The sequence below is a fragment of the Aspergillus novofumigatus genome (assembly GCF_002847465.1).
Source record: "Aspergillus novofumigatus IBT 16806 chromosome Unknown P174scaffold_6, whole genome shotgun sequence".
NCBI lineage: Eukaryota > Fungi > Ascomycota > Eurotiomycetes > Eurotiales > Aspergillaceae > Aspergillus > Aspergillus novofumigatus.
The window spans coordinates 2,550,830-2,568,682 of record NW_020194279.1 but is presented as its reverse complement, the minus strand read 5'-3'; the positions used below and the strand labels follow the sequence as shown (position 1 = coordinate 2,568,682).

The following is a 17,853-nucleotide window of genomic DNA, read 5'->3' as shown; positions in this document are numbered from 1 at the left end:
ATCTTATCGCAAATCAGTTCATTCTTCACCGCCAACCGAAGGTAGGTATACACTGTAAACATCCAACTTTCTTCCATCTTCACAGTTACTTACGGCGCTACCATCAACCGAACCCTCAAGCAGTCGCGCAGCCGGCACAAGAATCTGCCAAAATGCCTCCCAAACAAGCCAAGGGCGAGTACATCGAAACCGTACGCAACCAACACCACTTAACCTCCCAATCCACGTAAACCAACCCCTAACAGCCACTGTGACTCCTAGGACACCGGCAACAAAATCTCCCGCCGCTCCCAAATCCACGGAACGCAGCACATCATCCTAGGCGGCAAGACCGTCATCCAAGCAGACGCCGTTATCCGCGGAGACCTCTACCGTTCCTCATCCTCATCCACCTCCTCCACCTCGCAACCCTCGACCCCCTCCGTGGCCATCACAATAGGCAGGTACAGCTACATCTCACGACAGGCGGTGCTGAGGCCGCCGTCCCGCTTACACCGCGGGGTACACACGTTCTACCCGCTCAAGATCGGGGACCATGTGTTTGTCGGGGAGAGGGCGGTGGTGGAGGCTGCGACGGTGGGCAACCATGTGCATATTGGGCGGGAGGCGGTGGTGGGGAGCATGGCTATCCTGAAGGACTTTGCGTATGTTCTTGATGGAGCGGTGGTGCCGGCCGGCATGGTGGTGCCGAGCTGGTGTGTTGTTGGTGGGGCGCCGGCGAGGATTGTCGGGAGGTTGGGGAGGGTATGGGTTGAGGGGCGGAGGGGGGATGGCGAGGGAGAGGTATAGGATGGTTGGGAGGTAGGGGGGTTTCTGAATGGGTTGCAAATGGGATGGTGCTTGTTTGTTTGTTTGTTTCTTTTATTATACCCCTGATAGTTGCGTTGGCGAGTTTTACTATTGCTCTGAGGTTGTCTCTAATATGAAATCGATTGAGTGGATCTCAAGAAGGTATATGCACATAGGTTCATTCAACATCGCAGTCATCTATTATCATACTCGGGAAAAGTCCGACTTCACGAATCACGGCTCAACCCATGTTCTCCACCTCAACTGCTCTGGTCAACCGGCTCTCGTTGGGCTCATACGGGAAGCCCGCCTCTTCGCGTGCCATATCGTTGATGAACCGGCCATTGGGCTTGACAGGTTCGTGCTTGGACATCTTGGACGCGAGGTAGAGCCAGTTCAACCCGTTGCCAACGGTGCTTACTTCATCGCAAACGTTCTTGATGCCATAACGGCTCATCTCCTCGTACAACTCTTCATCCGTAAAGAGCTTGAACAGGTACTCGGCCACGGCGTCCGTGTCTCCAACGTCAACCAGGAAACCACTCTTGTTATTCTCGACCTGCAGAGGGATTCCGCCCGCCCTGGTCGCGATGACAGGCGTTCCCTTATGAACAGCCTCCGAGACCTTAACTTCGAACCCTTCCCGTGTGGATAATTGCAAAGCGACTTTGGCTTTGGACATCAGCGCGTTCAGTACCTGGTCCGATGGTCCCAGTCGCAGAATAGAGATCTGTTCAATCAAGTAGGGGATATTATGCTCAATGTGAGACACAACGGCATCGTAAATGAGCGAACCATCAGGGTCATCGATCGAGCCGTGTCCGCAAATCAACAACTTCGGAGGCTTCTTGTCAGGCAATGCAGCGGTGAGACGATTGTAGAATTTCTCGTAGGATTCCACAACATCAAAGATGCCCTTGGAGGGGTCAAAGCGGGCGATTTGGACAATGTACTCGTCTGTCATTGTCAGTGCCAAAGGTTTCAACTTGCCCGAAGGAAAAGACCGTCTCACCTTCGGGGACATTTATCAGAGGCATGCCCGAGTTTCTGCAAGCGGCATTGAAAACACGACCGTAATATGCCATATCCCAGTCCCGCATGTTCTTATTCAGGCCATCTAGCCTACAACGAAGTGTCAGTCGTTTGCTCTTATTTGACAAACGCTAAAAAAACTTACCAATCTGTAGACGCTCCCATATAACCCACCATCTCTTTAGGCACGTTCTTCGGTACGAACGAGCTCACCGGGTGAGAGATGAACAGGTCGGCCTGCTTGATCAGTCCCCACATCCGGCCCCATGCTTCCGCCTGAGGAGTGTCCGGTTTGGCAATCAGGTCGCTCCGGATCTGGATGTGGCTCCGGAAAATGACGGGTCTATCCGGCGCCATTTCCTTCGCGATAGGAATCAATGCTGGCATCTGGGGGTCGTCCATGATAATTATATCTGCACCTCCTTCGGACGGAGCCCGCAACGGTCCTCCAGGAATCAACCAGTATCTCCGGGCGTTCTCTTGGATCCAGTCCGTGACCCCCGCCCAGTCCTCCTCTGTGCAGCGCTCTCCAGGGTTTGAGACACCTTGCAGAATGTTGTGGTTCGTCTTCGTAATACGGAAGACACCTGGTCGTGGTTTCGGTACGTACCTTGGACCCAATGTCAGCTATTTCTGTAGTCGGTACGGTGGCTCCAAAGTTGACGATCACTCACCATTTAATATCAGTTCCTAATGAATAGGAAAATCTCACAAGAGCATGCCTCATGAGGGCGACACCTCCGCCTTGAGGGGTGGCACTGAAGAAGGCTATCTTGATATTCCTTTGCTTAAGGTCGGAAGCCCAATGCTCGACAGCATTCCATGTGCGAGGTCGGACCGTCGCCTTGAAATCGTCCAGATCGGTCAAGCGTACGTGGAAGGCCGTATCGACCTCGACCAAACCAAGGAAACCGACTTGCAGCAACGGGATGTTTTCGGGGCCAAACAGTCTGGGCGTGAAGTAAGTATACTGACATGCAACAGTACACAGGCAGTGGTTTTCCTCACCTGACACATTTCCGTCCCATAGACTCCGCTTGTTCATCAAGCGATCTGGTCTCCCAGCCTGGATAGGTGGGAAGAGGCTGCTTGGACGGCTCGTTCTCTTTCCGCTTCTCCTCCGGAAGCACCAGTGGGATGACGTCCAGCTCAGCCCATAGGCGCGAACAGAGACCCGGGCATTCCTCTGCGAGATGCTGTGGCATTGCCAATCCGATGAACTTTTCGAGGTGTTTCTCACTGAAATTCTGCAACTGGTGCACGACGAAGTCGCTGATCGCTTGAAAAAGAGGCTTATCGTCTTTTCGAGGGACTTTCTCTTGAATGAATTCGAGGAGGTACGTTGCGTCACGAATGGCCAGGGCGATGGTAGCATGTCCGTCATCGGTAAATAATACCGACAGGCCGGCATAGACGGTCTAATCGAAGTTAGAACTCCAGAATTGGCACCTGTCTGAATTCAACCATTCATACCCCAGATGGAGGCGCAGCCCACGAATTCTTCTTGAAATCGACAGAAAGACGACGCTGCTGGTGCACAGATGACCGCCGTCGGAAAGACAGCTTATCGTCGCCAGCCATGATGTTTGCGCAGCTAATGGGGTAATAGATTATCTATAAAGAGCAGGAGTATAAAATGGCATTGACTCGTTGAAATAAAGAAAATCCTCAGATATGGACTGCTGAAGTGGCGTGTATGACCGATGTTATATCCGTCTGTGTAACAGACCAGTTGGTGACCTCACCGGTTCCGACCATGACGTACCTATACCCTGAGGAACAACCGGATGCTGTTTTTAGCCGCAGGTTCCATGTGAGCTTGGGGTATTCACGATAATCCATCCTTCATGTCAGCGCAGTCATTGGAGAGACTGATCCACGCGGTATATCTACATCTTGCTTGATTCCCGTCACCTGAAGTTGGGTTGCTTCCGGGACCATGGCGCATCACTTAGCTCCGCAAGAGGCGAAATCAGTCCATTAATCAGGGCGGAGGATATCACAAATTCCTGTTCGCTCATTGTCTGATCCATGGATGGTTCCGACGGAAGAGCTCCCATGACAGATGAACGGACCATCTCAAAGGATCGTGGAAAATGCGTATATAAGTATTCGACAACAATGAAAGACCCCTGTCAGCTCTTATCAAAGCTCTGGGGTAAGCTGAAACGCTTGAATTGAATTGCTTGGCTGACTCTGACTCGTGGGGGAGAGCTGCTTAGTCATGGCCAACCCCTTTTATGGCCCCTCTCATCAGGTACCTATGGACTATGGTCCTATGAATAAGTTCGTTACAGGGTCAACACGGGAAATTGGGTCCAGGAGAAAGGAGATTATCCATTATTCATTATACTATTAGGAGTTGACTAGCAACTTATCCAACTAGCTAGCTATCTAGCCTAGCCCTCAAGCAAAACAGCGCCGGTCTTTCTGTGGACCGTCGGGCTTTTTGTCTCCAAAAGTCAAATTGACTCTTACAATCTTATTCTCACTCCTCGTTCTCTGCTGCCACGTTTGAAACAGCACAGGTGACCTGCTTTTTCCTACCCCCCTCTCGGTACTCACAAGCAAGGTACGCAATTCTCCATTTCCCAATACCCCATGTGCCTGTCTTGTTTCCCTTGCGTCTCTTCTGCAGATCTCATATTAACTTTCTGCATTGTTTTGACAGGAGAACCCAATTGACTCGAAGACGCTCAGGGTCTCGACGGTTTCTACCTCTTTCCCCTCTCCGCTCACCTCAATTGAAAGTGCAGACTGTCGCGTTGGATTGCGACCGAGTCAAGTCCGGCTTTGAGACGTACAGTCAAGGAACCCTGTTATCAACTGCTCTGTTGGTCGCGACTCCGACAGTCGCCGTACACTAGTCAACATGGGTGGACAAGTTTCGAAGATGCTGGGGAAGATATTCGGCACGAAGGAAATGCGGATTCTGATGCTGGGTTTGGATGCTGCCGGAAAGACCAGTGAGTTTTGGTAACGAGGAAGACGAAGTAATTGCTTGGAAACTAACCGGCGTCTCTACCACAGCTATCCTCTATAAGCTAAAGCTCACGAATCAGGATGTCACCACTATTCCTACTGTCGGTTTCAACGTTGAGAGCGTGACCTACAAGAATGTCAAATTCAACGTCTGGGATGTTGGTGGACAGGACAAGATACGGCCTTTGTGGAGACACTACTACTCTGGTATGAAACATCATGTTTGGTGCAATATCACTAGGGTCCTTGCTGATATTCTGTAAATCGCAGGCACCCAAGGTCTGATCTTCGTCGTCGACTCGAGCGACACGGCCCGTATGGAAGAAGCTCGTTCGGAGCTTCATAAGATCATCAACGATCGCGAAATGAAGGACGCTCTGTTGCTTGTGTTTGCGAACAAGCAGGATGTTCCCGGCCGTAGGTTTCCACAAAACTGATTAACCAGGATTGACGCTGATTCGATCTCTATCTTGCAGATTTGAGCCCGGAGGAGGTCACCAACGCATTGCAGCTCAATAAGTTGAAGGACAAGCTGTGGTATGTGGCGCCCAGTGTTGCTACGGAGGGTACTGGAATCTTTGAGGGACTTGTAAGTGGCTTCGTTCCAATGTCAAACTGCTCGATCCGGCAAATAGCTAATGTTTCTGCAGGCCTGGCTTTCAAACAACGTTAAGACTCAGCCTCAGAAGTAATTTTCATGTCCCGCGTCCACCAGATCGTGCCGTAGCCAGAGGTATCTTCACGCGGCCTCGTGTACAACATGCCCCCTCGTCAATTGGTTTTAAGATTTCTTCGTTTCATGTCCGTTTTGATGACAGACGACGCAGCATTCCGACTTCCGCTCTTATGTGCCGCATGGTTTCTTTTTTCCGTCTTCCATTTTCGCTCTTCTATTTCCTTTTCCTCCATGATATCCCCCTCTGTTTCTGTGCGGGTCATTCATACATACCCTTTTACTAATAATTCTCCTGTCGTCCTTTGTAACTCTGACTGTTCAAGCGCCATTCTTGTCGAATACAGCTGTTTCTGTGACTTTCTGTGTAGAAAGAACCCAAATAGAAGGCAGATTGGACCAGCACATACAATGGACCTAGCATGAGCTATTTTTTCCCACTTTTTTCACTTGATCTGTTCTCTCACCTTCACTGAAGACGATCTTGAAGCAATATCGGCTTTGGCATCGGACCTGCCAGCACTCAATCATTGATCATCCCACCTGGGAATCCCATCCGCAGCCTGCTCGCACGTTCAGCATGACGGAAGTTCGATCCACCAACAGGGTTCACCAAGGGACACGGAGTAAAGCTGCCAACCGGTCGGTAAGATTGCGTGGATCATTCCGGATGATTCAATGCATCGTCAAAATTACGTCGATCCGTAGGATGCAAGCAACGCATCAACATTCTTCCTCAAACAATGCTGCAGACATCAGATATGTTGACTTGGGCAACAGATCAATTCTCTCAGGATCGCACGTCCACTTGACTAGGATCAGAAACATGTCAGACTGACGCAGAAAGGTGGCCCAACGGACTTGACATCCACAGAAAACAAAATGGCCACACGACACATAAATAGCACGCTGGACTCGAGCTCCGCCGGCTCGAAAAGTTTCTCTTGTTTTGGAAATTTGGATTACATCTCTGATTCAGTGATTATCGGTATAAGTCAAGTCAAGCCAAGCACAAACAAGCATCTAAGCTACAGCAACTCCACCGGTCACAATGCCCGACTACAGAAAAGGAGAAAAAGTCCGCTATAAGCCTGTCGGAGGTATGTCCTTCCTCACTTCACCCAACTCAAAGGGAGGAAGATAGCGATAGTTAAGCTCATTCCGACAGGCCCCGAGTCTAAGACGTCCGAGGCTGTCGGCATCATCCGTGAGGTTGCCACTCAGCCCACTCAGATGACGGGCCGCAATGTAGCTGCTTCGGACGAGGAGCCACGGTACACGGTGAGTTACTACTTCATTCGGTGTTTTGCGGCGGACCTAACTGGGGAGATAGATTGAGAATGCGCGTACGCATAAGCAGTCGGCTATCAAGGAGTCGAATATCTTGGGGCCTGAAGAGTAAGATGGTTGGAGGTCGAGGACAGCTGGATAGACGAGGGAGAGGGGGGACGGCAATGGTGTGTTTCTGGTCGATGAATGATCACTTGGTTTTTCTGGCCCAGGCAGATATGGAGTAGAATGAATGGATTGTCTGAATACTTTGCTTTGTTGTATGCTTGAGATAAGCTGCAGTAAGCCGTAGTTTATTGCTGTATAAGGTACGTTGCCTACCTGGCCGCATGGATCTGCTTGTTTTCTTTTCATGTACAGATCCGAGCTTGACCGAGGCAGTGTAGCTAAACGTAATATACCGGCAATGGCTTAAGTACGGGCTGCAGTGCTGACACAATATATCTCGCGTCTTGGCTGATACTCTAAATGCAACGTAACTAGAACTAAGAGCTTGGCTACATGGAGTTAGCATCTCATGCGGATATATTAAAGCCCCAAGGTACTTAGTAGCCACCTTTCTCCGGGTTGACTAAGATGAATCATTCGTTCAACGACATTGTTAGACTTCTGAAGAGCGTTAATCATGCTATCGTGTTAATATAACTTTTTTATATACAAGAATCATACGTTAAGTGGTATTCTCGTTACTCATTACATCGTTTGGACCGTCATCCTCAACTATGCCTCCCTGTATGGGTCTCATTGTTGAAAATAGACCAATGAAGGGAAGACATCCGCAGCATTCCCATTCCCCAAATATCATTTGACGGTCGTGCTTCACAGCTCACCGGGCCAGATATCGTTAGCAATTTCGCGGACAAGCTTCAGCTTGTTGATCATGCCATCCCAGTCAATCGCGTTACCCTCACGGTGACTGGCAAACCCACACTGGGGGCTGACGCCAACTTGTTTGAGGGCCTCTTCAACAGTAATGTTGTTGCCCTCGGCAATGAACTTGGCGGCGTCGTAGACGCGCTTCTTCATCTCCTCCTTGTCCTCGAGCTTGGCGAACTTGCTGGTCACAACGCCCAAGATGACGTTCTTGTGGCGAGGCAGCTCCTTCAGAGGCTCGAACCCACCGGCACGGGGAGTGTCGTACTCGAGGTAGTATGTGTCGACGTTGAGCTCCTTGAAGAGCTTGGTAGCGATGCGGTCATAGCCACCCTCGGAGAAGTGACGGCTACCAACGAAGTTACCGCGACAGATGTGAACACCGACGTGGAAATCGGCAGGACGCTTGGACAGCAATTCGTTGTATTGCTTGACGTACTTGTCGAACGTCTCATCGGCAGTGGCGGTGTTCAGAGGATCGGCCTTCCAGCCCTCTAGCATCTTCTCCGAGCAGAAGTCTGATGTCTGGGGGTTAGTACGTCTCCTGTGCAGTCAAAGACATGTGATATCCAGGGATCTTACAAGCAAGGTTGGGGTCGTCGAACTGGACGTTTCTGCAGCCGGCATCGTACAGGATCTGCAGTTCCTCCTGGTAGGCTTTGGCGATATCGCTCAGGTACTCGTCCTCGGTGCTGTACACATCCTTGGGGAAAGCCTTGCCGTTCTTGTACCGAAGGTGGTACCAGTTGGGAGCAGCGAGGGTGAGCTTCACATTCTTGACCTCCTCAGGCGCCACCAGGCTAGCCAGGTGCTTGAACTGGTCGACGTATGTGCTGCCAACGTGCTTGATCTTGCCAGTACAGATGACAGTCTCACCAGGCTTGTGGCCCGCTTCCAGGAATGCAGCAACATCAGGAGCATAGGTGCGGAAGATATCGGAGTCAAACTCGGTAACCTCCTCGAAGCCCTCGAGACCAGGGAAGAAACTGCCCCAGAACACTGCATGGGAAATCGGGTCAGTTTAATCTCCAGGTGAACGTCCGCAAGCCAGTGGACTCTTACTGTGTCTGCAGTATTCTCCATCAGAAAGAGCGGGATAGCCGAGCTTCTTCTGGGTCTCGACAATGTCCTTGATGTCCCTGTCCTCGACAGCCTTGAGCTCGGCCGCAGAAGCCTGTCCATTCTCGAAGGCTGCCTTGACTTTCAGGAGCTCCTCAGTCCGGAGGAGAGAGCCAAGGTGCTCGGCACGGAAGGGTGGGTTACGGTGAATCTGAGCCATGGCGAGTATACAGAATCTTACTGAGCGTTTGCCGTCGCCACCAGAACTATGAGCTTAACTGAGACGAAGAGCAACAAGAACAATGATGTTTGGAGGAAAGAAAGAGTTCAAATCCTTTACTCTCGGTGACAGAAAGTTGAGGGGGCGAATTAACCCCCTCCCAGGCACAGGGGCTCATGCAAAGACGATTCCATGTTTTCAATTTGCCGGTTCTTCAGTCATGCTCAGGCGTGCCGATGACATCCACCTCACGATTCTCAGCCCCACATGTTGTGCCTCTCCACATCTTGAAGGTCAGAGCCCGTTGTCGCTGAAAAGAATGAGGTTTCATTGCAGCCAAAGGAATAGGTTCTATGGAAGTACATGAATCCCACTCAAGGAGTCAAGCGTGAGGTGGTGGGGCGCATGAAGCTCTCCAGTTTTTCCTTCTATATCAAGTGATCATAAAGCAAGGCATAGCTCATGTATAACCTGGCCGAGATATTCCCGTACTCTTCGTGTGAGTATTGGTAAAGTGTAAATTCTCTTCCTAGTTCCTCCCATCTCAAGCATTGCGGAGACAGGCTCCACAAAGCCACAGTCAAAGGGGTTTTACCGATTGCTGAGGGGAGTCTGCACGTAGCAGATAGGAGAGTCCGGATATATCGCACACGACTAGGATATTCTGCTAATAATTGGAAAGTGGGGAGTTCCGGCTGATGAAGTCCGACTTCATGAGGACAGACTCAGAAGATCGACCTTTCCATCCAGTAGTTATCATGGCGAGAGAGGATGGTAGTTGTACTTGTGGTATGTAAGTGGGGATCTCTCGGCACTTGGTCCTTTTGTCTTCCCGAAAGACTGTTTGTCATCTCCACTCTCACCGCCTCCAACAGTTCACTCGAATAGAAACAATCGACTATCGACTATCGACTATCGACAATCCATCTAGCTACACTGGCCTGACATCTCTTTCATCCAATCCGATCTGGGGATATGACAGTTTCACGCAAGTTGCGGGATCCGTCGTCATGTGAAGCTCATTGAGGCCACTGAGCGCTAACGCTAACTCCATAGTCAGCAAATCGGACCATCAATCATTGCTACAATGTCCGCGGAGACTTCGCCGTTTGAGTCGCTACCGAATGAGCTAATTGATCAAATACTGTCCAATCTTGCTACTGATCCTCCTTCGTGGTCTCGTTTCGACCAGCCGCCGTGCGTCCGTATAGCCAAATCTGCCACCCGTGACCTCAAAAACCTATCGCGAACCTCCTCTCGCTTCTTGGAGGTCACGCGGCCGCGGTTGTTCGCATATGTCTGCTTTGATATCAGTGAGGGAGAAAGCTTTCTACAGTTCGTCCAGAAATGGAACCTGTGTCGAAGCGTGACGTCCATACTGGCGCGGGGAAATATCGGTTCAGATCCTCAGGACGACCCCTCATGGTGGCGTAGGATTCTGCACCATCTCGACCCTCTGCGTATCACTCTCATGGCGCCGCCGTCGTTTATCGCAGCGACGCTAGGAACCAGGATTATGGATGGACATAACTGGGCTTTTCAGATCTCGCTGCAAGAACTGCAATTGGAGAGGACAGAACGGCAGGTCGCACCACCTCCGGTCTCCCGCGTCGAGACGTGCTCGGGTCTTCTAGCAGCGCGAGAGTGGTCATCGCTGCAGTTTAACGAGTCCTCGTCTTTGAAGGCATATAACCATTATGAGTATTTTCTCTTCCAGGTCCCTTCCGTGTTCAGTGAATGGGGCTCGTTGTCCCGATCCCATCCAGAGAGGGTCTCTTTGTCTCTCTCGCTCAACAAGTTGACAGCATTCCATTACGCTGCGGTTTTTCCATTCTACAACCACGTCAAACTGGTTCTGGATTCCGTGAAGTTGATGACGAGTCTCCGCTCGCTCAGTGTACGACTGGCACCATGCCTGAACGACAAGGCCACAGAGTTGGAACAGAGGGGATCTATGGATCCAAGCGATCCGTGGATGGAGCTTGCGACGGGCTATACTTTAGTTGCACATGCAGTTCGGGACTTGGGTACCAAAAGTCTTGTACATTTCGGCGCATGTGACTACGAGTCTGATGCCCTTCGACCGGAACTCTCTACTATATTAGCAGATGTTCTGGGTGACAGTGAATGGGCCCATGACGGACATGGGAATTGGGTCAGAGGAGCGAAATGTGACCGAGTCAGTCTATAGGCGATTTACTTATGCGTAGCGGTTTGGATTATAGTTGCATATTCCCATATCATTGATATCGGAGCCTCAGGCATCAAGAACTTTATCCCACACCGTAATCCCGTTATCCAAGGCCAGAAGTTAAGATGTTCAATAAAGCAATGCTCACAGTAATGCTCACCTGAATAACATGCCACACCCGCTCCGGCTTGGGTCCTGAACCTGCGATGGATCTGTTCATGCCAGAGCCATAGTTGCGCAATATTTTTCATGGTCATATGTCGAGTTATTACTACCAGCACTTAACGACAGGGCACCGCAGCTCTTGTACTATATTCATGTCAAAATGTCTTCATCGGGCAATGCCTACGCTGCTGAACCAGCCTATCCAATTCTGGCTCACACACTACTATCCAGTCATACCACGACAGCTAGGATACCAGAGCAACCCGATGAGCCAGAGCAATCATCCATCTGGAAACTAAGAAAGGACATCGAAGAGGCATTCGAAGGCCCATCCAGCGTTTTCCGCTGTGGCAGAGTAATCGGATTTTCGAAACTGAAGCAGAGAGCTCAAGAAGATGATGACCATGATCTCATCGGCCAGGTAAGCTGGAATCTCTCAATAGGACCTGCAGAATAGCAAATCATATCAGGCACATATCTGTATACACAACCCTAGAAAGTCATCTCACGCGAATCATCCTGAAGCATACACAACCCCTCTGTCTCTCCAGTCAAATGGGCAACGCAGCTAACACCCACAGCTCCCCCGCTGCCTCCTCGCAAAGCATCTACGCAACACACCACCCTCCCCACAACCAAAAGCCTTCATAATCCACCCACCAACCTTCGACCCCTTCTCCCCAAAACAACTCCTGGCTTCTCTCCTCGCTTCACCTGCAACAGCACCCCTCACCCGCAACGAAGCAATAGCCCTCCTAGACCACGTCCAGCTCCTCCCCGTCTTCGACTTCCGCGCCGCAGTGCAAGCCATCAGCCAAGTCGCGGAGGCCCTGCAATCAGCCCCAGTGTCTGGGGGAAAGTCAGGGGAGCATGAGCGCGAGAGCCAGCGCACTCGCACACGCACTCTCCTCCTCATCGCAGGCCTCGACACACTAACCGAGGACATCATCCGCGCCTCGAACCCCGTGAAGGGGGCTGCGGCGCTGACTGCCGCGCTGAGAACGCTGACGCAGCTTTCAAGGGCGCATGGCTCACATCTTGCTGTGATGCTTGTTAATACGCGTGGACTTGGGCCTGCGCCTGGCTTTCACGCTGGGGTTGGGGGTGAAAGGCAGCAAGGTTCGCGAGGGGATTTTCGGGCGTCGGTCGAGGATGAGGGCGTTTACTCTATGTTTCATGCGGAGACGTCGACGCCGCTGTTGCCGAGTTTGTTGATGAGGACGTTGGATCAGGGTATTGATACGCACGTTCTGGTTTCGATGGTGAAGGAGGATTGCGTTATTGAGATTATCAAGGATCGAGTGGGAGAGGGGTGGGAAGGTGGTGTATTTGGGACGGGAACTCCATGAAGGTTTGATAGGGTCCCAGTTGGCTTTTGCCATATCGGCCGTATGTGATTCCGCTCTATCGTACAATATCTATCAAGTATACCTTAGGTCATACACTTTTCCCGGCCTGAAATCATGATGTACCATCCATACGCCAACGATATGCAGGATTCTCCTTTAGGCCACTTGCAGCCCTGGATTCCTAGAAAACGGACCAACTCCATATTCCGTCCCAGCTTCTTGCGCAAAAGGGGTATCAATCAACCACCAAGCGACTTACTCGTAGCGGGTATGCGAATTCTGTAACCTGTCTTCAAACAGGGTGCGGCGAGAAACAAACTCACTCGCCGCCATTCTGAGCATTTTCCTTTTCAGCCCACATTCGAAGGACGGCCCTTTCGACGACATTCTGGGCTTCTTTCTCGCATGTGGCAAGGTCCTCCTTCAGCTTGTTCTCCTCGAAGAGAAGTTCGGACTGGTGAACCTTGACCCATTGCTTGTGTCTCTCGCAACGCTTCTTCGTACACACTCCACGGGACAACTTGGCCAACTCGTCCTCGTCCTCGTCCTCCGTCTTGGTGCCATTCATGGCCGTGTCCCCATCGGCATCAGCAGCGTCCGGATAGCTGGAAGCAAGTGCTTCTGGGGTGCCCTCCTCGAGTGCTTTGGCTCCGAGCTTGGACAGCCTCCAATCATCGAATTCCTCGTCTGACCACGCGAGGCGTGTATCGAATCCACAGATATCCTTCCATCCACCCTTTGGATCTGTTTGCTTCAGCTTCTCGACAATGCTCTTTGATCGCTGACGGATGAGTGCCACGAACGTGGAACGCGTGCTGAGCATGTCGCGCCGGTGAAGAAGTTCATCTCTTTGTTTGCGCAATTGCTCAAGTTTAGATGCCTCGTCGTGAGAATAGGTCAGGCCCTCGGGATCCACGTCCAAGCCCAGCTTCTTGCTCGACCTTGCTCCTGTCACAGGGTCCTCCTCGTCTGGCGGCGGCGAAATAATGCGCTCTCCAAGTTTACGAAACTCCTCCGCAGAGGAGACGGCCATGACGACTGCGTGGAGATCACCAGTTGTAAGAACACCTCCTCTGCTACCAAGCTCCTCCCATTCTTTCTTGGCAGGATCGTCGGGGTTCTGTTGAGTTGCTGGATCCGTCGACGCATGAACTCCCGGCCGTGCTCGTCAGAGCAATACTTACTGGGGTTCTTTCCTGTCACGCGAGCGGGTTTGCGACAACCCCTTAGTCGACACATCGGTTTCCACGTCGTCCATCCTTTGCCCTCCGCCTTGCAATTCGGGCCTGATGTGCGTTAGTTCACTTCAGAGCACAAGCTGCCTAAGCCGAGACTCACAGATGTATTTGTCTATCAAGTCCGCATCCTTGGGATCAATGTTGATGCATTTTCCATGAAACCAATCATCGCATCCCCCGTCGCATGCAATCATCCACGTATGATCATCACCCTTGCGACAGATGCAGAAAATCCCGTCATCCTCCGATGAATCTTCTTCTGGTTCTTCCTCCTCCTCCTGTTTCTCTACTTTCGCCTTCTTGGCATTCTTCTTCCTTTTCTTGCCCTCGGGAGCCGGAGAGCCGGCGACAGATACGGATCCCTGCTTCTTGATTCCGGGCGTCTTGCTGGCGCGTGTCGAAGAAGGGGTGTTGGAGCGACGGCTCTCCGCATCTTCGCTCGCAAGTTCGTCTATTTTGCGTTTCTTTGTCGCTTGTTTCTTGGCTGTCCCTTTCTTCGATGCACCGGGGCCCGACTTTCTTCTCCCGGCTGCCTTGGTGGAACCAGACGGCGATGACCGATCTGTCGATGATGCTCTTGAGGCCAACTCGCTCTTCAGATCAGCGATTTTCCTCGGCGTCGGATGTTCTTCGGGCAAAAGGGTGCCGTCAAGTTGTGCCAGAGCGGGCAGGATCTCGGTTTCGTTGCTTGGGGGATACTTGTCCAACGACGGCTGCAGAGGCTCAATTTTCACCTCAGGTGCAGCTGTAGTATGATGATCTGGGAGTCCGTTCGTCCCACCAACGTCTGGAATATCGTCATAGAGGTCGGCCCAGACCTGTGTTACGCTGACCCCGCCATTGTCAATGACGGAACGCTCCGGTATCCGAAACTGACGATGTATCTGCTTTGCTCTCTCAAAGCCAAAGAACCCACATTGTCGCCAGCCGAGAATGCCAACGATCCGGCCATCCTTGACCACGATATTCGACCGGATCATATCGTTGTGAACCAGGTAGAGCTGCTCCGTCCCCTTTCTATCTTGAAACAATATGTCCCTTTCGGAGTCCTCGACGCCTGAAGGTGATTGAGCGTTGAGTTCGCCGCAGACATACGACGCAGAATCCGGTGCAGGCTCGACGATTGCAAGGCGCTGAATAATGCGACGGCATTGTTGTTTAAAAGCGCCAATTTGTTCAATCGTGAGATACTTCCAGGCAACCTCCAAGGACACACCGGGAATTCTAGACTCCACGGTGACATTCTTTCCGTCAACTGTGCCACAAAAGTATATGATTGGTATCGCAACCCCGAGTTGTTGAAGAGCATCCTGCGCCCTTCTAGCAGCACTCAACTCGTTCGTATTAACGTTTGAATATCGTTCCGCAGCCGCACCAGCCGCAGGTTCCTGATCGACTTTGATTAGAACGCTGCCAGCAGCGTATACCTCCCTTGTCCCAGGCACATTCAGGGAATTTTCGGGAGTGCAGGATGTTCGCACTATCTCCTCCCAATACGAACTGGCTTCCGGTTCCGCCTGGTACCAACCATCGTAGCGGGGTTTGAAGTCATCGACATGCGGGGCATAGCGGCCGTATTGCGGGCTTCGAGAAAGAAATGGATCGGTCGGCGGAATCAATTCTGGATTTGTCTCGTAAGGATTTGTGGTGGATGGGTCGAGAGCTATTGAGCCGTTGACCTGGCTGGGCTCCGCAGGCGCGGTCGCGTCTCCAGCCATTGCAATGTGAGATCTTTGCACACGGCTGAAAAGAATGATGTCGTGTTAAATGAGGGCAAAAGTATTGGAAAGGGGTCTGGACCATGTATACGAGCCGATGCGACAAATCCCCACCGAAATTGTCCCAAAGAGAAAGTTTGCAGCTGAAGGCTAAATGGTGAATATCGATCTCGCCCGTGAAGGTGATAGCATCCTGGTAAGGCACTTCTCTTGGTAAAAGTCCAGAAGGACAGCAACTCAAAGGCGCTATAGTAGCGCACTCAGTCGTCGAGGGATGGCGCGAGTTGAGCCTTTCTGAACAGTCGTTTTGCTGAACAAGGATAGCGACCAGTTTCACGATGAATGCGGACCGGATGCCTCCCACAACGCTGGAACGACAGCAAATATTAATGTGATGGAGCAAGAGGTATTCAAAGTAGTTCAAGAAGCATGCTTCATTCACTTGTATTAGCAGGATCTCTCAGAATCTCAGGGAGCGTAAGATCGCATGCCATCAACTGCGCGACCGGCGACGCGGCGAGCAAGATCGCAATTCACGGATTTGGCAGTCGGCAGCCGGACTTACTGAAGGCGGTGAGATTATCTCCGCCATGGTCTTAATGTCATGTGACACACTTCCCTTCTAAGGCTAATCACGTGATAGCAGGGTCTTAAATAGGGTATTAACTATTATGTCTTTCTTACTTTCAGTGCTTGTTCTACAATTGGAGAATTCAACAATCTGAGAAGGGATTATTATGGCTGATCCTCGTTTCTTACCTAAGGTCAGCTGTGACAGCGCAGGCTGACTACATTTCATGGATGACAGCACAGCTGAATCCATCCTTCTGAAGGATGAGTTCAGTCCAAAGCTGCATAGGGAGAGTAAGATCCCAGTCAGTCTATGATGCGATTACAAGGCTTCAGACTCCTGAACTGGAAACTTGGTTCACAGGATATGGAGCAACTGAGAGGGCAGTGACTACCATTCGACGTCCGAATCAAATTTTGTCCAGCCAGTGTCTGTAGGTAAGGTCGAGGTACGGGGTCAGTACCTATCTATGGCAATTATGGTTACACTCAGCACGCCGTCGTATGTAGACGCAGTCGGCCAGTCCTGCCTGCCGTAACAAGGTTAGGAAATTGATGAGCATTGTCCATCGTCGAGAGCCTATGCAGTACAGAGATCTTGATGACCAAATAATACCAATTGCTCATCTCCTTTCCTGGCTAGTTCTGTACCAGGCAGAACGCCAGGATCATGAAGTGAAACATGCCAATCTCATCATGTTTACTTTGTCTTGGCCGGAATAATAGTAACACAGATGAAGAGTAGGATCTGGACTAGCGCACGGTGACAAGGTGTGTCTTCGGAATGACCCATTGAACTGTCACAGAATTCAAGGTCAATGTGAAGTCCTTGATCAAATATACGGATCAGCGTTCTCACTCCTGCCAGGGTCTCGGTTCTCGGTTCTTGAACCATTCTCATTAAAGTTGAAACGCCGATAAAGAGACTTCGGGGGCGATGCTAAGCCACCGGCAGCACAACAACTAGTCCAATTTCGCACGGCTAAGGAGTTCCGACTGACGAGTAAGACTAAATGGAGCGATAAGGTGGAGATCGTCAGAAAGGCATTTGACTTTCCTCAGGATTCAGCTCGTCTCCAGTCTACTCTCTTCTCTTAAGTCTCGACTCTCGAATCTGGAGTCTCTCTGTCTGCTGGTCCATCCCCACCTTAACTCCCCTCATATACCGGGACTAGGCCGGTGGGCGATGCTCAGAAGTCAAAATTGAGGACTGGGACTGGGACTGGACCGGCCGATCGATAACTAAGGACCATTGTTCGTCAGTTCCGCGATCCATTTGATTCGAGATTCCAATCTGACAACTTTGTACTGTGGGGAACAGTCCCAAGAATTGAGACGTTGGGCTTGAAGCTGAACCAAACCACCGCAAAGTCGATACTCTCCGTCGCTGTCTTTATGCGCTGACCGTCCACTTGTCGCTTTTCTGATGTCGAGTGCGCTTTCAATTCTTGCATAGAATTTAATCCAGGTTTCGCTTTTTTTTTTTCTGAAATTCCCAGTGTTCTTCGTTTTGGCCAGTGGACTGCTCAGCTAGTTTCCAGTCTTTTGGAGTCTGGAGACTTTCTTGACCACCACCTGTCGCGATCCCGGCCATTAACACCCCGCCTTATCATCAACAATCAACCTCAAAAATCGGCGTCAATGAACGTTCTCGACCATTAAAGCGAGTTGATCGTGGTATAATTGAAGAATATCTACACTGTA

At 51.0% G+C, this 17,853-nt stretch overlaps 8 protein-coding genes across 8 annotated transcripts; 5 read left to right on the top strand and 3 right to left on the bottom strand.

Annotated features, from left to right (window-relative positions):
- Positions 1–44: 44 nt before the first annotated feature.
- On the top strand, positions 45–789 carry P174DRAFT_453452 (dynactin subunit 5; the record flags this gene model as incomplete). The annotated part of the gene is made up of 2 exons (XM_024829159.1): positions 45–191; positions 262–789. Exons 1-2 carry the CDS (start codon positions 153–155, stop codon positions 787–789), a joined length of 567 nt encoding a protein of 188 aa, XP_024680824.1. The 5' UTR covers positions 45–152.
- Positions 790–1,030: 241 nt separating this feature from the next.
- On the bottom strand, positions 1,031–3,402 carry ccg9 (putative trehalose synthase (Ccg-9); the record flags this gene model as incomplete). Its single annotated transcript, XM_024822548.1, is given in 6 exon segments — positions 1,031–1,774; positions 1,794–1,911; positions 1,967–2,431; positions 2,496–2,771; positions 2,830–3,239; positions 3,295–3,402. The coding sequence occupies 6 exon segments, from the start codon at positions 3,400–3,402 to the stop codon at positions 1,031–1,033; spliced, it is 2,121 nt and encodes a 706-aa protein (XP_024680823.1).
- A 1,291-nt stretch (positions 3,403–4,693) lies between these two features.
- P174DRAFT_462687 (ADP-ribosylation factor family protein) lies at positions 4,694–5,495 on the top strand (the record flags this gene model as incomplete). Its single annotated transcript, XM_024830154.1, has 5 exons — positions 4,694–4,787; positions 4,852–5,010; positions 5,074–5,220; positions 5,280–5,392; positions 5,454–5,495. The coding sequence occupies 5 exons, from the start codon at positions 4,694–4,696 to the stop codon at positions 5,493–5,495; spliced, it is 555 nt and encodes a 184-aa protein (XP_024680822.1).
- A 1,032-nt stretch (positions 5,496–6,527) lies between these two features.
- Positions 6,528–7,113, top strand: P174DRAFT_453449 (DUF2945 domain-containing protein; the record flags this gene model as incomplete). The annotated part of the gene is made up of 3 exons (XM_024829158.1): positions 6,528–6,576; positions 6,645–6,757; positions 6,810–7,113. The coding sequence occupies 3 exons, from the start codon at positions 6,528–6,530 to the stop codon at positions 6,876–6,878; spliced, it is 231 nt and encodes a 76-aa protein (XP_024680821.1). The 3' UTR covers positions 6,879–7,113.
- Positions 7,114–7,585: 472 nt separating this feature from the next.
- Positions 7,586–8,918, bottom strand: P174DRAFT_374365 (cobalamin-independent methionine synthase II family protein; the record flags this gene model as incomplete). The annotated part of the gene is made up of 3 exons (XM_024822574.1): positions 7,586–8,157; positions 8,222–8,638; positions 8,702–8,918. The coding sequence occupies 3 exons, from the start codon at positions 8,916–8,918 to the stop codon at positions 7,586–7,588; spliced, it is 1,206 nt and encodes a 401-aa protein (XP_024680820.1).
- Positions 8,919–9,784: 866 nt separating this feature from the next.
- On the top strand, positions 9,785–11,196 carry P174DRAFT_394013 (F-box domain protein). The gene has a single exon (XM_024823615.1). It carries the CDS (start codon positions 10,006–10,008, stop codon positions 11,107–11,109), a length of 1,104 nt encoding a protein of 367 aa, XP_024680819.1. The 5' UTR covers positions 9,785–10,005; the 3' UTR covers positions 11,110–11,196.
- A 103-nt stretch (positions 11,197–11,299) lies between these two features.
- On the top strand, positions 11,300–12,623 carry P174DRAFT_506173 (uncharacterized protein; the record flags this gene model as incomplete). The annotated part of the gene is made up of 2 exons (XM_024831294.1): positions 11,300–11,695; positions 11,856–12,623. Exons 1-2 carry the CDS (start codon positions 11,435–11,437, stop codon positions 12,621–12,623), a joined length of 1,029 nt encoding a protein of 342 aa, XP_024680818.1. The 5' UTR covers positions 11,300–11,434.
- Positions 12,624–12,672: 49 nt separating this feature from the next.
- Positions 12,673–16,071, bottom strand: P174DRAFT_444264 (putative PHD transcription factor). The gene is made up of 3 exons (XM_024828042.1): positions 13,962–16,071; positions 13,769–13,909; positions 12,673–13,718 (listed from the first exon to the last, which is right to left on the bottom strand). The coding sequence occupies exons 1-3, from the start codon at positions 15,577–15,579 to the stop codon at positions 12,943–12,945; spliced, it is 2,535 nt and encodes an 844-aa protein (XP_024680817.1). The 5' UTR covers positions 15,580–16,071; the 3' UTR covers positions 12,673–12,942.
- Between the last annotated feature and the right edge of the window lie 1,782 nt (positions 16,072–17,853).